We start from the raw sequence: 20542 nt of genomic DNA on the forward strand, positions 1-20542 counted from the left end.
ATTTACCAAGTGTGCCAATATTAGTTGAGGGCACTGTATATTCCATTTCGTATGAAATTATTGAATGTGTGCAGTTTATCATCTAAATTGCACTGAGTGTTTTTGTTTTCCACTTAAATATCCCACTTTGTTAATTTTTAACAAAAAATTTTAACATAATTTTTGTCTCTAAGTATATAATCTTGTCTTGTGCGCTCAGCACAGCATTGGGAACAATGATAAATGTTCAGTGCCAATAGGCTCTGAATTAAGATAGGTTTAGATAATATCCACATTCTGAGCGATTTTGTTCTTGCTTTCTGTATTCATCTGGGATGGTTTGTGTAACTGTAGAATACTGCACATCAGCATGTCTTTCTTACCAATTTTTTATTTAATTTTTTTCCTTCTGTAGTCATAGGTTTATTGTGGACTGTAATTACAGATAATTTTACATGCTTTTAATTGTAGTTTTGTCCACCACATTTATCCACCTATAAGGAAGGAAGAAAATGACTTTAAATTGCTTCCTGCATCCACACTTCATTGGGGACTAGCCAGAATATATTTTTGTAAAAAATTCTAAAAAAAAAAAAAAAAGAACCCTATTAATGTAAAATCCCCAGAACTTTTCTTCATTATGATGTCTGCAACCATGTTTAGTGCCACCTACAAAATTTCACCAATGTGCGCCTCGCGCTACGTTTCACCTACATGTACGAAATTCCGTAAACATGTGTAAGATGCCAATACGTACAAAAACGTCTCTTGAACCCATGCCCTAAACTCAATGGAAGTCAGCCATTTTGATTTTTCTCTTAAATTTTTGCTCCATTTTTTGCCATTTCCAGGCCTCATATTTTAACGAACCCCTCCAGGAGATTTCATCAGATCGGCATCATATTTTGTCAGTCTCATCTAAAGCCATAGACGATGCTAAATTGTGAAGCTTTTGAGTTTTCGCAGCACGGCGTGGGCGTGGCGGTCTCACAAATTTCAATATTTCAGCATGAAAAAGGAAGTTGTTATAACTCAAACATAGAATGTCCAATCTGCTCCAAACATCACATGTTTGATAAAAGTCCCGGCCTGGAGACATCTACATGCCAATGTTCAGTTATAGTCATAGTGCCACCTGCTGGCAACAGGAAATTACATGTTTTACATCATGATACGCTCCTAACATCATATAAATGCTAAAAAGTGCTTAAAAAAATGGAACCGAGTACCCCTGACAGAGCAGACCCAACCTGCATCTGGGTGTGAGGGCCCTTTCATACTGTGTAAACTGCACAGCTACTAGCTACTCTTGTCATCTCAAAACTGGACTACTGCAATGCACCACTCTTGGACCTCCCAGCCAGCTCCATCAAACCCCTTTAAATGATTCAGAATGCAGCAGCATGCCTCATCTTCAACCAGTTCAAAAGAACCCATGTCACACCCCTCTTCATCTCCCTCCAATGTCTTCCTGTAGCTGCCTGCATCTAATTGATAATGAGTCTTTATTGGTCACACATACATTACAGCACAGTGAAATTGTTTTCTTCACATATCCCAGCATGTTAGGAAGCTGGGGTCAGAGCGCAGGGTCAGCCATAGTAGAGCACCACTGGAACAGAGAGGGTTAAGGGCAGTGGCAGCCTGGTAGTGCTGGGGCTTGAACCCCCGACCTTCCGATCAGTAACCCAGAGCCTTAACCTCAAAACCACCACTACCATTCAAGGCCTTGATGCTCACGTACAAGACCTTGTCTGCAACAGAACAGTCTGGGGAAGATGCTCATCGACAAGCTAATCAAACAGCTGCTTTGATATTTCTTAGTACCTTGGGAAGGTAGTTACAACCATCAACTCAGATAAGCAAGTTGCAAACCATCGATAAGGTAAACCTCAACCAAGGAAAAATAAATGTAGGGTGTTATCATTAGGGAGTAATTTTTGTGGATGCAATAGCAGAGATAAAATAGCAAAAGATATAACTAATGTTATAATATATCTAAAGAAATTGCTAACCTTAACTTACATAGATATTCATGTACTAAATTAAGTTATGTTAGTTGACATTAGAAAAAGATACCTTGACTGAACTAACGTTAGTTAAGCAAAGTTAGGCTGTGTTCACTCCAGAGCTGCAACAATCAATTATGAAAGTGGTTAGTTGGTCTGTGCGAGGCACGGGGTACATTTACTCCCTATGTTCCTTCTCTTACAAAAACGTGCATTGGAGAATAAATCCAAAAAAGTATTATTGGAGAGTAGATATAAAAAATAAAAAAAGTTGTGTCCCAAATGACGTATTATACACTGACACTATGCACTACGTACTCTACTGTCTAGTGTATGAATTTTAGAAAGGTGGTATCATCTGAAATGGAACATTAGCGGGGTTTTTTTACTACCCGGAAGTATAAGCCACTTCCTAGTTGATGCCGCATGACATTATAATATGATTTCATCATATTATAGTATTATATATATTTTATATTAGTATTATGTACTAAGAGACACTGTGTTTGATATCTTTGAAGATGGATCATGAAAATTGAAATGAGTGGTCAATGAAATCTGAGCCAGAGGATTACGTAATGAGCAGCAGGAGAAATTCTTTTTAATTGTATTGTTATAGTTACCAGATATTTTTGGTCTTACAGTATGATCAAAGATTTTTGATAAGCACAATCAATGTGCTTGGTCACTCATTCACCCAATGTTCTGTGTCATAATCACTCTGGGTTCTGGATTAGTGTGTGAGGGCATACATAATACAAATTTGTTTAAAGAATTCTAGTCTGTTGGAGTGGCATCCTGGGCATATTACCATCTTAAACCCAGTGCACCTGGGATAGGCCACTATGTACTGAGAATGTACATGTCAGATAAATGCCCTCGATCACATTTAAGAGTCGTTGATGTTTTACTGGTCTACTTGACTACCCCTGTTTAGAGGAACCTTCATCTCCAGTTCAAAATCTCTGTTTTACAGTCATTTAGAAAGCATACTCATTGGGGCTATTTTCATGATTCATGTCATAGCATAGTGTTTCTAATGGAACGCAGAGCTCATGTCTTTTCCGTTAGATGAAAGTTACTGTTTGCCCTCTGTTAGCGGTTAAGTCCATCGTTGGAGACAAACAAATGTTTTCTAACCATAGTTAATCTCTGAATGAGTCAGCATTCATCAACTGACTAATTTCTAAATCTGTCTAGACCAAGCATGGCTATAGCAGAGTACTGTGTTGGGATTGAGATTTTCACACGTTTGTATACACTCAGCCCTAACTGCACTGTGGCTTCAGAAAATAATCAGACCTCTATATGTTTTACAAACCCAATTCCGAAAAAGTTGGGACAGTATGGAAAATGCTAATAAAAAAAGAGGAATGATTTGTAAATGTACTTTGACTTGTATTTAAACAAACAAACAAAAAACTTTTAAAGACAAGGTATTTGATGTTTTACCTGATCAACTGCATAGTTTTTTGAAGGTAAAGATTTATTTTGAAATTGATGCATGCACACATTCCAAAAAAGTTGGGACAAGGGCAATTTAGGACTAATAGCGATGTGACAAGTTGAAATAAGAAGGTGATGTGAAACAGGTGAGGCAATCGTCTAATCATAGTATATAAGAAACCTCCAAAAAAGGCCTAGTCCTTCAAGAACAAAGATGGGACGAGGCTCGCCAACCTGCCAACAGATGCGTCAGCGAATAATCCAACACTCTGAGAAAGAACATTCCCCAAAAGACAAATCGGTAAGATTTGGGGCATTTGACCTTCTACAGCACACAATGTAATTAAAAGATTCAAAGAATCCAGTCAAATATCGGTGTGTAAAGGGCAAGGCCAAAACCCCACTTCTGAATGCGCGTGATCTCCGATCCCGCCAATGTCACTGTCTTAAAAACCGTCATGAGTCTGTAATGGATATTCTGACATGGGCTCGGGAATACTTTGGTAAACTTTCAGTCAACACCATTCACCACTGCATCCACATATACAAGTCAAGGCTTTACTATGCAAAGCAGAAGCCGTACAACACTGTTCAGAAGCACAACCTACTTCTCTGGGCTCGGTCTCATCTGAGATGGACAGTAGCACAGTGGAAACATGTTTTGTGGACCGACGAGTCAACATTTCAAATAGATTTTGGACAAAACAGCCATTGTGTTCCCCCAGGCAAAGAGGAAATTGACCATCTAAGCTGTTATCAGCGTCAGGTCCAAAAGCCAGCGTCTATCATGGTATGCGGGTGTGTCAGTGCCCATGGCATGAGTAACTTGCACATCTGTGAGGACATCATTAATGCAGAAAGATATGTCGACATTTTGGAGCAGCATATGCTGCCATCTAGAGCAGGACAACGCCAAACCACATGATTGCAGATTCTGGAGGCACATGGTTGCTTAAGCAGATGGTGTGGGTGCTAGCATGGCCTGCTGCAGTCCTGACAGGTCTCTGATTGAGAATGTGTGGCGTGTTATGAAGCGCAAGATAAGGCACAGAAGGCCTCGTACAGTTGTGCAGCTGAAGAAATGCATAATGGATGAATGTGGAAAAATTCTGCTTGCTAAACTTAACCAACTGGTGTCTTCATTCAGCGCCCAAACGCTTAATAAGTATTATTGAAGAAAAGGTGATGTTACACAGTGGTAAATAGTCAACTGTCACAACTTTTTTTGGAGTGTGTTGCAGTCATCAGATTTGAAATAAGTGTATATTTTCAAAAATAAATTTAATTCAAAGAGGAAAACATCAAATAATGTGTCAATAATGTGTTTTCAATATAGTACAGGGTGAAATGAATTTTCAAATGACTGGGTCTTCCAGCAGGATAATGATCCTAAGCATACCTCCAAAGTTATAACAACATGGCTTAAAGACGATAAAGTGAAAGTACTGGAGTGGCCATCACAAAGTCCTAACCTGAATCCCACAGAACATTTCTGGAATGAACTGAAAAAGCATGCCTGAGCAAGGTGGCCCATAAACTCCAGTTGATATCAGAAAAAAGACCAGATGGTTTGTTTTTTCAATCTTCAACTGTTTAGTTTGGGTGAGCCTTTGCCCATGATAGCCTCAGATTCTTGGTCTTGCCTGACAGGAGTGGAACCAGATGTGGTCTGCTGTTGTAGCCCATCCATCTCAAGGTCTGATGTGATGTGCATTCTTAGAAGCAAGCACTGCATGACCATATCACTGTGAGATTATTAGGCACAGTGGCTTAATGGTTAGCATGTTTGCATCACACGTCCAGGGTTGGGGGTTCGATTCCTGCTGCAGCCCTGTGTGTGTGGAGTTTGTATGTTCTTCCCGTGCTCTGGGCTTTCCTTTGGGTACTCCGGTTTCCTCCCCAGCCCAAAGACATGCATTGTAGGCTGATAAGCATGTCCAAAAGTGTCTGTAGTGTGTGAATGTGTGTGTGATTGTGCCCTGCGATAGATTGGCACCCCGTCCAGGGTGTCCCCCAGCTTGTGCCCCATGCCTCCTGGGATAGGTTCCAGGTTCCCTGTGAGCCAGTAAGGATAAGTGGTACAGAAAATGGATGGATGGGTGGATTTAAGAGAAACAAAAACAATTGTATTCAAAGTGCTTCTCAGAGTACAAATGTCAAACTCTACAAACTGCTTTTACTCTCATTGCCAGCATGCAGAGCAAACCTGACCACAGTATGCAAATACTGAGAAGCCAATCTAGAGGCTTCATAACTGCATATTTACATAAAGGAAGTTTAGCAGATTGTGTAATAGTAAAGATATTCCTGCAGTCTTGTCATAGCTTAAGTCAGGTAAGAGGTCATGTGACTTTTCACAGTGAGATGCTTTATAATCAGGCCACGATGTACAGATGTAATACTCCATAACTGCCTTTTACTGCTCGACAGTTCAGACAAATTGAGACTTACCTTAATAAGCAACTGTAAGTATACCAATTTAAATGCTTCATATTTGATTTTGTATTATATTATTGTATAACAGGACTGCAATACTTATATTGAATATAGATAAGTGGACAATGAATATATTTATCTGTAGTTTTAAATTGTCTGAAAATCCCAACTCATCAATATAATAATATTAACTTATACACTAACATTCTTGAGATCAAAGAAAGCAAACATTGCATACTTTCATGTATCTATTGTTAAGTTATTTGTATGTAAATCATTATTAGGAATAATGGATCGTGTAGAGTTATCAACTTTGGATCCCATTTCTTCAGATTATGTAAGTATTTTTATTATAGTTACAGTTACTCACTGTTTTTTTATTTTATATCATATACTATGGATAGCAGCATGATATGTACTGTGATTGTAAACAAACAAATAGTACTATAGAATAGAATATCCAAGCTATTTAGAATCAAGATATGCAGAAAGGACCAAAAAAAGTAGTGGGTAGTGTGGTGGTTAATGTGATTGCCCATGTGCTTTTTCTGTTGTTTGTTTTGTTTTGTTTGTGTTCTTGTTTTCTTTGTGAATACACACAGGCTTATGCAACTATGTATTATTATTATTATTATTATTATTATCATCATCATTTAGGGTTCTAGGGATCATGTTGCAATATTGTAATTACCATGAAGACATAGCTCTTTCCACTGTGAAACATATCTATATCTCAGCTTAGTATCTTTGTCAGTGCATGCAGTCACTCCATTTTTGATGTGTATAAGGGGTGCTGGTTATGTCACCCTCTGAGGTCGTTTCAGAAGGAGGATGTGGTGCTCTAGTGTGGTTTTGCCGCTAGTGACACACACCTGCACCTGTGTTGAGCTCCTGAGTATGTTTTGGAAAGTTAGTGTTTAGAGTTGCCCGGGTTTAATGCAAAACATCTCTTGTCTCTTATTCTAATGCAGTGCGAGACAGCTGTTACACACAAACCCCCAAAAGACAGGAAATACATGTTTGGAGTATGAAAGGTAGCATGTGAAACTTTACGTGTGTGAGACAGCAGTAAAAAAAAAAAAAAAAAACGGCACTACAGAAGTTCCTGGTTTCCAAATAATAATGAAAACCATACACTAGGCATCATCTACAGTAGTACACCAAATACCACTCAGTGCCATTACTTCAAAAATGCAAAAGACACATAATACTTCTCTTCTTGCACAGTTTTTCAGTTAGCTGAGCCTGGCATAAAGAGTGTTATTCTTGCAGTAATATGTCACCTATTTATTTTTTCGGCAGATTACTGTTACAACAGACAGTGAGGAAGACTATATAGCACCAGACAGTGGCCTTTGCGATAAAAGTTGGGTGAGAGGGTTCCGTGGCTCTTATGAACCCCCTCTTTACTGGATCATCTTTGCAGTGGGAGCTGTAGGCAACTTACTTGTTGTGTGGATCTACACTACTGTACGAAACCGACTTAAAACCATGACTGATGTCTACTTGCTAAACCTGGCAATAGCCGATCTGCTGTTCCTGGGCACACTCCCATTCTGGGCCACAGATGCTGCCCAGGGCTGGGTATTTAGTGTCAGTGTCTGCAAGGGAGTCCGTGCTGTCTACAAGATCAATTTCTTCGCAAGCATGCTGCTGCTTACTTGCATTAGCGTAGACCGCTACATAGCAATAGTCCGCGTAACTCAGGCCCACAACTTTAAAAACAAGAGGATGTTCTACAGCAAGCTAGCCTGCCTGTTTGTGTGGCTGGTGTCCTGTCTTTTATCTCTCCCGGAGTTTCTATCTGCTAAAGTGAAGACAAACCTGCAAGAGGAATCCTTCTGCAGTCTGGTTTATCCCTCTGAGGACAAAAACCTTACCAAAATCTTGGTGTTGTCCCTGCAGATCTCAGTAGGCTTCTGCCTACCTCTATTGGTCATGGTGGCATGCTATTCTGTGATCATCCGCACCCTGATACAGGCTCGCAACTTTGAGAAGCACAAAGCACTAAGGGTCATCTTTGCTGTGGTCGCAGTTTTTGTCCTCTCTCAGTTGCCATACAATGGGCATTTGGTTGTAGAGGCAACACAAGCTTATAACATGACCATGACAGAGTGCGATGTTGTAAAGATGTTCGATGTGGTTGGACAGGTTGTGAAGAGTCTGGCTTACACACATTGTTGCCTGAACCCAATCCTGTATGCTTTCATTGGGGTACGCTTTCGAAAGGATCTGCTCCATCTGTGCCAGTGCTTGACCTCAGGGCTTGGTGGCATTAACAAAGTGCAGTCGGTTCCCAAAAGACCATCTGTTATGTCTGACACAGACACTACACCAGCATTGTCTCTGTAGTCTGTTGTAAACCTTTTACAGTAACTTCCACTTAAAAGCTCATCTATCACACATCAGCTGAGAATTGTTAATAGCATCTTTTTAGTCTTTCTACTTAGATATCTGTGTACTATAATAGTCATTTAGAGAACCGTTTGGACAGTGACTGCAAGCATAGAAGATAAAAATGCAATCCTCAAATTCACAAGGTAGTCCTGCAAATACAAACCTCGACTATGTTCAATGCTTGTTTAATACTACTCAGCACATTATTGTTCATGTGTAGTGTCGACTGATATGGAGTTTCTGAAATAAACAAGTGACTCTTGGCATGATTACTGTAAATTCTATACTTAATACAGTGGTAAATTTGCTTTGTTACAGGAATTTAAGCTTTATGAAAATATAAAAAAGTATTTTTTCTTAGAAATTGTAATTATGCTGCCCAGATTTTTTAAATATTTTTTTTTTATTTTTGCATTTACAGTTTACTCCTGTTAAATAAATAAAACTGTATATTTTTGTAAATACACATGTATAGGGCAATTTAAAAAAAAAAAAAATCTTTATAATGTTCTGTACTTCTACCTTTGAATAAAACATATTTCAAGAAGTCTGTGAATTCTGACCAATTGCATCATACTCCTTTATGGTGGATCCTTCATGTCTCATTATCAGCCTTTTCACTGTTAATGCTTGGTGGCAGGTATATTCATATTTTATCTGTCTTTACACCACATCATACATTTTATCAATAGGCTTGAACATGGACTGGATTTAAAATTGTGGTAGCACTAAAGGACTAGTTGATAGTATATAGAGCTACTAGAGCTTCTAAATATCCAAATAAAGGAACGGTTTGACTAGAAATGATCTAAACCTCCAAAGCTATATACCGTTATGTTGTTGAGAATCACTTTATAGCTTGGTTGATGACAATCACTGGACAGGTTGTTGATCATATGTTTAAAGTGGACTATCCAAATCATGCTACCATATACTAAGCACAAAATTGAAAGTAATAGCACATTTCCTGTTTATTCTTCCTTCTTTTAAATGGTCATTCATAGAACATGAACTCAAACTGATTTCATCTCCAACATCAGAAAGCCACATGGTGTTTTTAACTCTGCTAACGTATTTTTTGTGGTGAGAGGAAAGCTTGTGAATGTGGGTTCTCTTCCGAATTGACTGCCTACGTGCTGAGTAAAACGTTTACTTTCAAATGTAAGATTTGGGTTGCCACAGCAGGCATTACTAAATCAATTGTGCCATGAACATGTTTAATATTTATGGGTGATGGGAACTTAACAACAAATGACCATTAGAAAATCAATTACAGAAAATTTTGTAAATCTGGTGGGAAAATATTGATAAATGAGGCATATTGTTAGGCGAGTGTTAACCTTTCTGGTTTCAGTTATCAGTTTCTTTTTACCACATTCCCCCTACAGAAATTTATGCATGTTTAAATGCTAGTTTGATTTTGCTAAATGCTAGTTTGATAATTACTCATTCAGTAATTATGCATGTGGTATTTTATTTCACTTTTCAACCATTGTGATATTGTTCATCATGTGTATAGTCTATGCTACAAACACACACACACACACACACACACGCAACTAATCACAAATGACTAGAACAAGTGCTAATATGCAGAAATGCTACAAACACTAGTCTTACAAGTTGAGAGAGTGAAAGAAACTTGAATAAACAAAGAAAAACAAGCAAGTTAGATTGTAAAGTTCTTGACTGGTCATAATGTGACTAAATAGAGCAAGTACTATTAATATGAAAGACAATTTTAAAACTAACACTGCATAACACTGCTAACTGATTGTCAAAGATTGAGGTGCTGGTGGTCATGTGACAATGATGGTGTCGTGCAGTGGCTGCTGGGAACTGTAGTCCGGAGTAGTTTCCGGGATATCCATGACACTGATTCACCAGCTATATATATACTGAATATATGAATATATACTCAGCAAAAAAAGAAACGTCCCTTTTTCAGGACACTGTATTTCAATGATAATTTTGTAAAATCCAAATAAGCTGTACAGATCTTTATCAGAAAGAGTTTAAATGATGTTTTTCATGTTTGTTCAATGAACCATAAACAATTATTGCACATGCACATCCCCCCATTGTTTTAATGCTAATACAAATATTTACATATGTTAAGAAATTTGCTGGAAAATAAAAGCAGTTGAATGCGAGAGGACATTGCAGCTTTCTTTCTTCTGAAAATATGCCTGGAACTGGATCATAAAACACAGTCAGGAAGACACTGAATGAGCTTACTTATTTTGAAAGCTTACAAAGTGCTTTAAATGATCTAGGTAAAGTGTCCTTCATATTTTATTCATGTCCCACAACATTCACTCAAATTTGTTACCTGAACATCCAACCCTAAGAAGTATTTCACATGTCATATGTTACATCCTCCTGAAGGTAACAGGAAGAAGAAAATTATTTATTTTTAGTGATATTGTAATGATGGCTGACAAGGTCATTTTCAGTGAACAACCAGTCACGGTTCAAATTATTTTATTGAAATTATATTACTAATTTTAAAAAATTAAGTAAATGATAGGAATGTTCTTAATATCCTCACGTCACTGGCATGGAGGCTAGTCAACCACATTCTGTGTATTTGCTCAAAATTCTCAAAACTCTGCTACTCATTTAAATGCAATGTCAACAACGAAATCTTGTAAATTATGCTGTTTCCTGCGCTGGATCATGTTTTCTTATATTTAGTGTTAAAAATGAATAAAAATAAAGTTTAATTTGGCACGGCAATCCTGGAGTCACCTGAATTATGTGTAAATGCAGTAATGTAGCTGTTGCTGTTGTGTTTTTCTGTCTGTTGCGGTAAAAAAGCCATAAACAGCTCTGATGTTGTTGAGGTTTTCTGTATCTGAAGCTTACAGGTAAGACCACAGTCATGTGCATGCACACTCTTACTCTCTTTCTCTCTCTCTCTCTCTCATGACAGGAAGCTGTCAATCAGGTTGTCCCTCCTGCTCTATACAGCATGCTGATTTTTGTGCTGGTGCTCTGGTTCTCTCTATTGTTTGGAAGAAAAGCATAACACGTGCACAGAATTTCTTAAATAAGAATCTAAGAAATCTGTCCTCATCTGCACTCACTGCAACCAAATCCATTTTTTAAAAGAGAGTGGGTTTTACTCCTAAGATCATGAAAATATGAATAAAAATAAATAAACCACAATTACTGAGGTTTTTGAAGTGCTTGTTTGTGCTGTGTTTCTGAACTGGAAATCTATCTTCATTTTAAACTTTATTGTAAATGCAAATGTCATCACACATTTCTTTCAAACCACATCAGGTCTCAAGTAAACCTGCCAATGTGGTTTCTGACTATAAATATTGAAAAAAGTGCATTTACATAGCAAAATGTAATGTCATTTTGAATTCAGATTCACTTGATGCAGATTATATGTAAAAAAAATTATTTTTATATATATATATATATATATATATATATATATATATATATATATATATATATATATACATACATACATACATACATACATATATATATATACATATATATATACACACATATATATATATATATACATATATATACATATATATATATATATATATATATATATATATATATATATATATATATATTATATATATATATATAATATATATATATATAATATATATATATTATATATATATATATATATATATATATATAAAATATATATATATTATATATATATATATATATATATATATATAATATATATATATATATATATATATATATATATATATATATATATATATATATTATAGAAGTAAAACATCAATATATTTATTCAGTAACAGGGAATTATTTTTTAAAAATCCTTTTAATAATGTTTGCTAGCGCTTATTACCTGTACCAATAAAATTCAACATGAAAAACATACAGTATGCAAAGCAGAACACTAAGAAAAAAAGAATGCAACCATTTGCAATAATTACTGTTTTTTTTACTTTTGTTACTGCGCTGATTTAACTGAGGTTCTCTACTTCATTGTGGTTTGTCAGGTCAAAAGGGCCAGCACCCTCCAGGTTTGCCCTGCAAAGGATAAACCTGCGCTCACCATCTTCAATCTTCTCCCGAGATGGTAAGTGTTGTTTGGGCCTCTGTCAAGGAACTTCATGACATATGACGTCTCTCCATTCAGTGAGGAGGATTCATTTTCTCTCTGAAAACAAATTATACCAATTAGCAGACATCTATTACACTACATTGTGCTACACAGTGTGTAATTTGTAGGCCTATCCGGATATAGTTGTAAATTAAGGTAGTAAGTGAGGTAAGGTAAAAAGTTAGTAAGATAAAAGCACACAAAGAACTGTTATCATTAAACACTTTCACTCAGAAAATTGACCAAAGTTTGTAATTATTTAATTATTTCCCCCGATACACAGTCTTTTAATCTCACTACACTCAATTTATTGTAAAATCACAACTCGTATTTTGCCGTGGATTTGGTAACACTGGTGAATACACAAATATTCCCCAAAAATAAAGAATTTATGGCACGTAACATTGTTTGTTTTCTTTTAGATAGTTAGATCCATTCTCCTGTCGTCATTCCTCTTGATCGACTAAGCTATTTCTGTGGAACTTGACATAATCTTCATTTCTGCCAACTGCTGAAGCCACGGTACACAAAGAGCTTACAAAGAATGTATGGGATCTCATTGTTGAAAGGTATTGTTAGGATTAGAGAATCTTCAGGGTTATGAAGAAGAGAGAAAGCAAAAGTACACAAGAAGACGGTGCCCTTGCCCCACTACACTCTTCCCACACCAAGCTCCTTGGAGAGTTTTCCAAATGACACATAGACACACAAAGTTCAAATGGCAAGATCTCTCATTTATTCAAAGAAAGGCAGAGAATATATCATGCTTGACAGACAACAGAGACAATGGGTTAACTATTGATTGGCTAGGCAGAAGGGCCTGTTTGCATAAAACATATCAATATCATATCAAGGAAGCATATCAATCTAAGACAGGAAAAACTCAATATTTGTGTTTCAAGAAGTCATAGGAATACAAGCGAATGTTATTCGGCAAAGTATGTAAATGCACGCAAATGGTATTCAGAGGGACAAAGGAATGTGTAAATGGTGAGGGTCTTTATCTATCTGTACCTGTTTAGGAAATGTTAACAGAGGAACAAAGAGGAAAAGGTGTTAACACAGGAACAAAGAAAGTGTTAACAAGGGAACAGAGAGAGGAGTGTTCACAGTAACCTTATCAAGTACAACAGGTACAAAAGAATTTACAAAATAGTAAATGTACCATGAATGGCATCATCCCCAAGTGGAGTAAATGAGGCACTACACTGACATTACGAGAACAGGGCGTCCCTCAAAACTTTATGAAAGGACAAGACAAAACTTATCAGAAAAAATAAAGAATATGTTTGAATGACATCTCTTGTGTGGGGCACGGTGGCTTAATGGTTATCATGTTTGCCTCACATCTCCAGGTTTGGCGATTCAATTCCTGCCGCCACCTCCCCCATTCCAAAGACATGCGTTCTAGGGTGATTGGCATCTCTAAATTGACCATGTTGTGTGAATGTGTGTGTGATTGTGCCTCTGGGATAGGCGCCAGGCTCTCTGTGACCCTGTGTAGGATAAGCGTTACAGAAAATGGATGGATGGATGGATGGACACCCCTTGTAAAACAAACAAACAAAAAGTGCTTGGAACGTCCTTGAATGTCCTGGAATTTCATCATGAAAAATCTGTATGAACCCTGTCTGGGGTAAGGTAGGCCCTCTCTCACAACAAAAAAATCCAAAGCAATCCTGTCTAAATGACCCGAAACCATGTGGCACAATTCTATATGCTTGGAGCAAAAACAAGGCAGCTTATCATACCCACGGTAAAGCATGGTGGTGGCAGTATCGTGCTATGGGTCTGATCCCCTTGCAGTTTGATAGATCTAAAACATTTTTGCAAGGAATAAAATTGGAATAAAATTCCCAAATCAAAATGTTCCAGCTAAGTTGGTAGACTCTTACCCCAAAAGACAGAGTGCTGTATCAGAATCAAAAGATAGTTTTAAAAAAAAGTATTCGTTAAGGGGTATGCACACTTATGAAAACAGATTATCTTAAAGTTATTTTTCCTAAAACGTTTATATTATGTAATTTTTTTCAACACGTGTACATGGCTTTTAAAAAATCTAAATAGGAGAGTACCGTTATTGACCACTAGATGGTGACTGTTGTATTCTGAGAAGTTGAATATGCAGCATCAGTTAGGTCAAATAAGGACACCTAGTGGGCATGCCGTTTTCCCCTGTCTGGCAGGACAGAGGAATAAGAATATGCTGTTGAGGGTGTATACCTGTGTAGGTGATGTCTGTAGGTATTAGGTGTCCTAACACAAAATACACTTTCTCTGTAACTGCATATCTATCTATCTATCTCTCTCTCTCTCTCTCTCTCTCTCTCTCTCTCTCTCTCTCTCTCTCTCTCTCTCTTACTCTCTCTCTCTCATTACTTGCTTGCTCTCAAAGAGATTCTCTAAGTAGAGCAGCACCTGTGTCTCAGGACAATGTGGTGTACACATGCATATATGTTTCCAAGCTCACAGTAGAATAGGCGTACTCTAGGATGTAAAGGTCAGAGAGTCTGAATTAGTCTTTTATTGCTGTTTTCTTTTATTAGCTCCCAATAATAGAACATTATTTTATCTGCAAGTTTTCTTCTCCTTTTCATGTGCAAGACCACAATTTTGTTCTAATCTTCCTCATCTTTTCACCCTCTCCATTTATAGAATCTCACTCTCACCATCACCCCCTCCACATCTCCACACACATTCCCATTTCATTTCAGTCATTCTGCTGCCTGGGTGTGTGTTACCTGCAATGTGATAAGTATGTGTGACTGGCCATGGGTGTCATTTATCACTGTCATACTTACATACCCACCCACCCACACACACACACACACATGCACACACACACACACACACACACACACACACACACACACAAGTGGAGTGATACAAAGAACACATGCATACAGTGGGGGAAATAAGTACTGTACGCGTCACCATTGTTTTTAGTAAATATATTTCCAATGAGGTTATTCACATGAGATTTTCATCAGGCATCAGAATTAACTCAAGAAATCTGGAAATATAAAGAATTCACAACATTAAAGTCCATAAATGAAGTTATATGTAATAAAGTGGAATGACACAGGAAAAAAGTATTGAACACGCTAAGAAAAAGTAGTTCTTCAAGGCAAGGTAAGGCAAGGAACTAGCTGAAATCCATAAGTAATTATACCCCCTCCCCTGTCTGTGCAAATTAATATCAGCTGGGTTAGTAAATTGATGGTCTATAAAAAGGCTTTTCATTACCAAGGTGTCACACAAGAAACATCTCATGATGGGTAAAAGCAAAGAGCTCTCCCAAGACCTTCACAACCTTATTATTGTGAAACATATTGATGGAATTGGATACAGACATATTTAAAAATTTCTGAATCCTCCAGTAAGCACCATTGGGGCCGTTATCCACACATGGAAGCAACATCACTCCATCATCAACTGGCCATGCACAGGAGCTTCTCACAAGATTTCTGACCAGGAAGTCAGAAGAATAGTCAGAAGAGTAGCCCAAGAGCGAAGGACCACTCGAAAAGAACTCCAGAAACACTTGGAGGCAGCAGGTACCATCGTTACAGAGAAAACAATAGGCAATGCACTCCACTGCTCACGCGTTCAATAATAATAATAATAATAATAATAATAATAATAATAATAATAATAATGGGCGCACGGTGGCTTAGTGGTTGGCACATTCCCCTCACACCTCCAGGGTTGGGGGTTCGATTCCTGCTGCTGCTTGTGTGTGTGGAGTTTGCATGTTCTCCCCGTGCTGTGGGGGTTTCCTCCAGGTACTCCGGTTTCCTCCCCCAGTCCAAACACATGCATGGTAGGCTGATTGGCATGTCCAAAGTGTCCGTAGAGTATGAATGGGTGTGTGAATGTGTATGTGATTGTGCCCTGCGATGGATTGGCACCCTGTCCAGGGTGTACCCCGCTTTGTGCCCCATGCTCCCTGGGATAGGTTCCAGGTTCCCCATGACTATGAAGGATAAGCAGTATAGAAGATGGATGGATAATAATAGTAATAATAATAATAATTTCCCATATCTTATTTGATGATGACAGCTAGTTAACTTCAATCCCCTCCTATTGTAACGGCAAGGCCAATTCAATTGTTTTTGCTGTAGACTGAAGACATTTGAGATTGAGATCAAAAGATGAATATGGAAGATAATTTAGAATTTCAGTTTTTATTTCCTGGTATTTATATGTAAATGTGTTAAACAACATAGAACATAGCACATTTTCTATCAGACCACCCAATTTGTAGGCAAGTAAAAATATTGGAACATGTGACTGTCAGGTGTTTCTTGTTACCCAGGAGTGTCCTATTAGATCAATTGTTTAAACAATAAATAGCTACTCTTGGTTTTAGACTTTGGTTTCACCTGTGAAGACTGCATTTGTTGTTAAAAGGGATAAAGCAAGATCAGAGAGCTGTCTATGGGAGAAAGGCAAGCCATTTTGAAGCTGAGCAAAGAGGGAAAATCAATCAGAGACATTGCACAAACATTGGCCATTGCCAATACAACAATTTGGAATGTACTGAAAAAGAAAGAAACCACTGGTAACGGACATCGAATGGGTTGGCCAAGGAAATATCAACAGCTGATGACTGAAACATAGTGAGAGCTGTGAGGAAAAACCCAAAAACTACAGTCAGTGACATTACCAACAATCTCCACAGAGCAGGGGTGAAGGTATCACAATGCACATTTCAAAGAAGACTTCAAGAATAGAAATATAGAGGCCATACCAAAACATTCAAGCTCATCTGTGAAAAGTGGTAAAGGTAGTGACATGGCATGGGCTTGCATGACTGCTTCTAGAACAGACTCACTAATCTTTATTGATGATGTTACTCATGATGGTCACAGCAGAATGAATTCAGAATTTTACATGTACATTTTGTCTGCCAATTTACAGAGAAATGCATCTGAATTAATTGGGAGGAACTTTATCATGCAGCAATACAATGAACTAAAACATACTGCCAACTCACCAGAATACTTTATCAGGGAACGTTTTAGACTGGCCATTTCAGTCACCAAACCTTAACCCAACTGAGCATGCATTTCACCTTCTGAAGAGGAGACTGAAGAAAAGAAAAAAACAAAACAAGCAACAACTGAAAGAAGCTGCGGTAAAAGCCAGGAAAAGCATCGGAAAAGAAGAAACCAAGAATTTGTGATGTCAGTGAGTTGCAGGCTTGATGCAGTTATTGCAAGCAATGGGTATGCAACCATATATTAACTGTTCATCCATCTATCTATCTTCTACCGCTTACTCCTTCTTCAGGGTCGCGGGGGAACCTGGAGCCTATCCCAGGAAGCATCAGGCACAAGGCGGGGTACACCCTGGACAGGGTGCCAGTCCATCGCAGGGCACAATTATATTAAGTGTTATTTGCTTTAATTTACTTCGACTTATCAGTTCCTATACTTTTGCTCACCTAAAAATTGGGTGGTCTGATACAAAAGGCTCTATGTTTTATGTTGTTTAACATGTCTAGATGTAAATACCAGGAAATAAAAGCTGAAATCCTAACCTCTCATGTTATATCTAGGTGCACAAGATGCAAATTAGCTTGTGCTATACTCTCTATGTGCAATACATATTTTCCAGATTTTGACTGGAATCATGTTATTTGTACTGTCCCTATTCAAATAAACTTATAAATAAATAAAAATGTTCATCTTTTGATCTCAAACCCAAATGTCACTGGTGTATAGCACAAACAAAGGAATTGGTCTTGCTGTTCAAATAGTGTTGGAGGGGACTATATGCACAAAGATGCATCTTTATAGGATCTTTGAGATACCTACCACTCCAATCCTTGAATGATTAACCTGATTTACATAATTAATTACACACAAATGATTTTCTAGGAGCTATCACAGAACTTAAAGATGCGAATGTTTTTGTCCAGAGAGGCAAAATGTAATATAATATCAACTACCACCCCTCTGTTGAGTATGTTTCCTAGCACATTACTGATGGAAACCTGGAAAACATATGGGGAATTTGCAAGCCAATATGGCATCATAAATATTTGGAGTGCAACATAATGGTCACACATCACCCACACAAATATGAATTAGATTGTATGTGCTTAGAATTCAAAGTCTAGTTAAATGTTTTAAATTACACAATAGCAAAATGAAAATCTAACTATATGTGAATGGAGGCTGGTATTTGTTTCTGTACAAAGAAGAATCCTGCCAAAACAGGAGAAACGAAGGACTAAATGTTTGTTTTTTGTCCGGAAGTATACTGAAGTATTGAACGTGATGTGATGCTTTCCCCATGATGTTTCCAGATCACTATAACTTAAAAACTTTAAATTTATTTGTTAATCCAAAGTGACTTACAAATGAGTTTTACTTGTACTTGAGTAAATTTTTTGGCTACTCTACCCACCTCTGCATATAGTTGTGTATTCGTATCATTTTGTACAGATGCAGGTTGTAATATTGTATTTATGTTGTGTATGAATCTGATTAATCTCTTATAGAATGCGTTTGGGTGAGTTAATTAACCCACTAGTAAAGTGCTTTAGTTTACTGGTATTCATTCACTCAGCTCAAGCAGGTCATTCCTGCTGATAGCTATATTACTACTTTCCACCATCACGTCTTTATCTCCACTGAACAGTTGCTCTATGAGGGTTCTGCGCTACATCACTAGCTGTCCTACATGTTGGAGGTGTGAAAAGGAAGGTGAAAGGTGAAAGTGTCTTGGCCAAAACAATGTCAGGAATTATGCACACCCAACCCCAAGCACAGGTACAAATGGCCCATAACCATTCTACTGAACTACCCAAACGATATTTCAAATGAAACAGCACAGAAAGTTTACAAAAACAAAAAGAGACTGACAGAAAATCCAGACTCTATTTTTTTTTAAGGATGGCAGCATCAGCAACCTGATTTTTTACATGAATAAACCCCATGCATGGCACAGGGCCATAATTTCAAACTTTCCTTGTTTGAAAGAAAAGACATATGTTGTGGTTTCCAGCTAAAAATAACAAAAATGAGTAAGACAACAACTAAGCATCAACATATACAAAACAACAAGGATAGTTGTAGTAAAAAGCATCCATGGGCTCTTTGAACAAAACTTCCTCAAGATCAAGGAAAGAGCACAGCAGGAGCCCATTACCAATGACCAACTCCAGACGAGTCAGACTACTTGCTTCCACCTCCCCCTCAGATGAGCAAAGAGCACTGAACAAACCAAAGACCCCCATCCATACTGTTACTGCAATGACATGAGAGAAAGATTTACAGTGCTGGAAGGAGAACTGGTACAGCTCAGAGAGATGACCATCTATCTACATACAGCCCAAAGCACAGACCAGCCCAGAAATATTATATTTAATTTTGATCGATTCACACAGTATGGGTACTATAACTATAGTATTTAAATTAACATGGGTAAACTGTGTGTGGTAGAATAACACAGTGGTAATGTGCTGTTGCAGAACACCAGCAAGTGGGATTTAATCCTCAGCTCAGGTGAAGTTTAATTTTATTCAGGGCATTGAAAATATATGATCAAATCATGTGTGATGTACGAAAACAAATTATGTTAATGTACCTCAATTCAGTCACATGGAACCGATGTACAAATTTGAATTAAGTAAATTCACTTGGCTTTTTTCAGTGTGTGGACTTCTGTGTTCACTTTAAACCAGTTTTTTAAAATAATAAAACTTTTTTATCTAAGAAAAGAACAAAGGTTTCCATTGGCAAGAAAGGGGAAGGTGGAATTCATTCAACGTTACTTGGAAGAACTTCCTACAGTGAAAAAAAAAAAAAAAAGCTTTTTTAAAGAACACTCAACAGAGCTGGGGCTCGAACGCTGGTCACTGGCATAATACACCCTGCATGTTACAATTGCACTATTCTAGCACACATGCTGAAGTCATGTTAATTTAAATACAAGTGTTATTGTACTACGTCACTTGATCATGCTCACATTATATAATTAAATCTTGTAATTAGAAACTTGTTTAAATTAGATTTATCACAAGTTTTGATGTGAAACAATATTTTTATGTAAACCATTCAGGTACAGTATATTGTTCCATATGCCACCTGCTGTTTATTGTGTTAAGCACAACAAATTAATTTAAAGTCTAAGAAGCATGCCT

General features: G+C 37.4%; 1 protein-coding gene across 1 annotated transcript; it reads left to right on the forward strand.

Annotated features, from left to right (window-relative positions):
* Positions 1-578: 578 nt before the first annotated feature.
* On the forward strand, positions 579-8814 carry ccr9b (chemokine (C-C motif) receptor 9b). Its single transcript, XM_017452622.3, has 3 exons — positions 579-5899; positions 6155-6207; positions 7173-8814. The coding sequence occupies exons 2-3, from the start codon at positions 6160-6162 to the stop codon at positions 8220-8222; spliced, it is 1098 nt and encodes a 365-aa protein (XP_017308111.1). The 5' UTR covers positions 579-5899; positions 6155-6159; the 3' UTR covers positions 8223-8814.
* The last annotated feature ends 11728 nt before the right edge of the window (positions 8815-20542 follow it).

This window comes from Ictalurus punctatus, chromosome 23, assembly GCF_001660625.3.
Source record: "Ictalurus punctatus breed USDA103 chromosome 23, Coco_2.0, whole genome shotgun sequence".
Taxonomy (NCBI): Eukaryota; Metazoa; Chordata; class Actinopteri; order Siluriformes; family Ictaluridae; genus Ictalurus; species Ictalurus punctatus.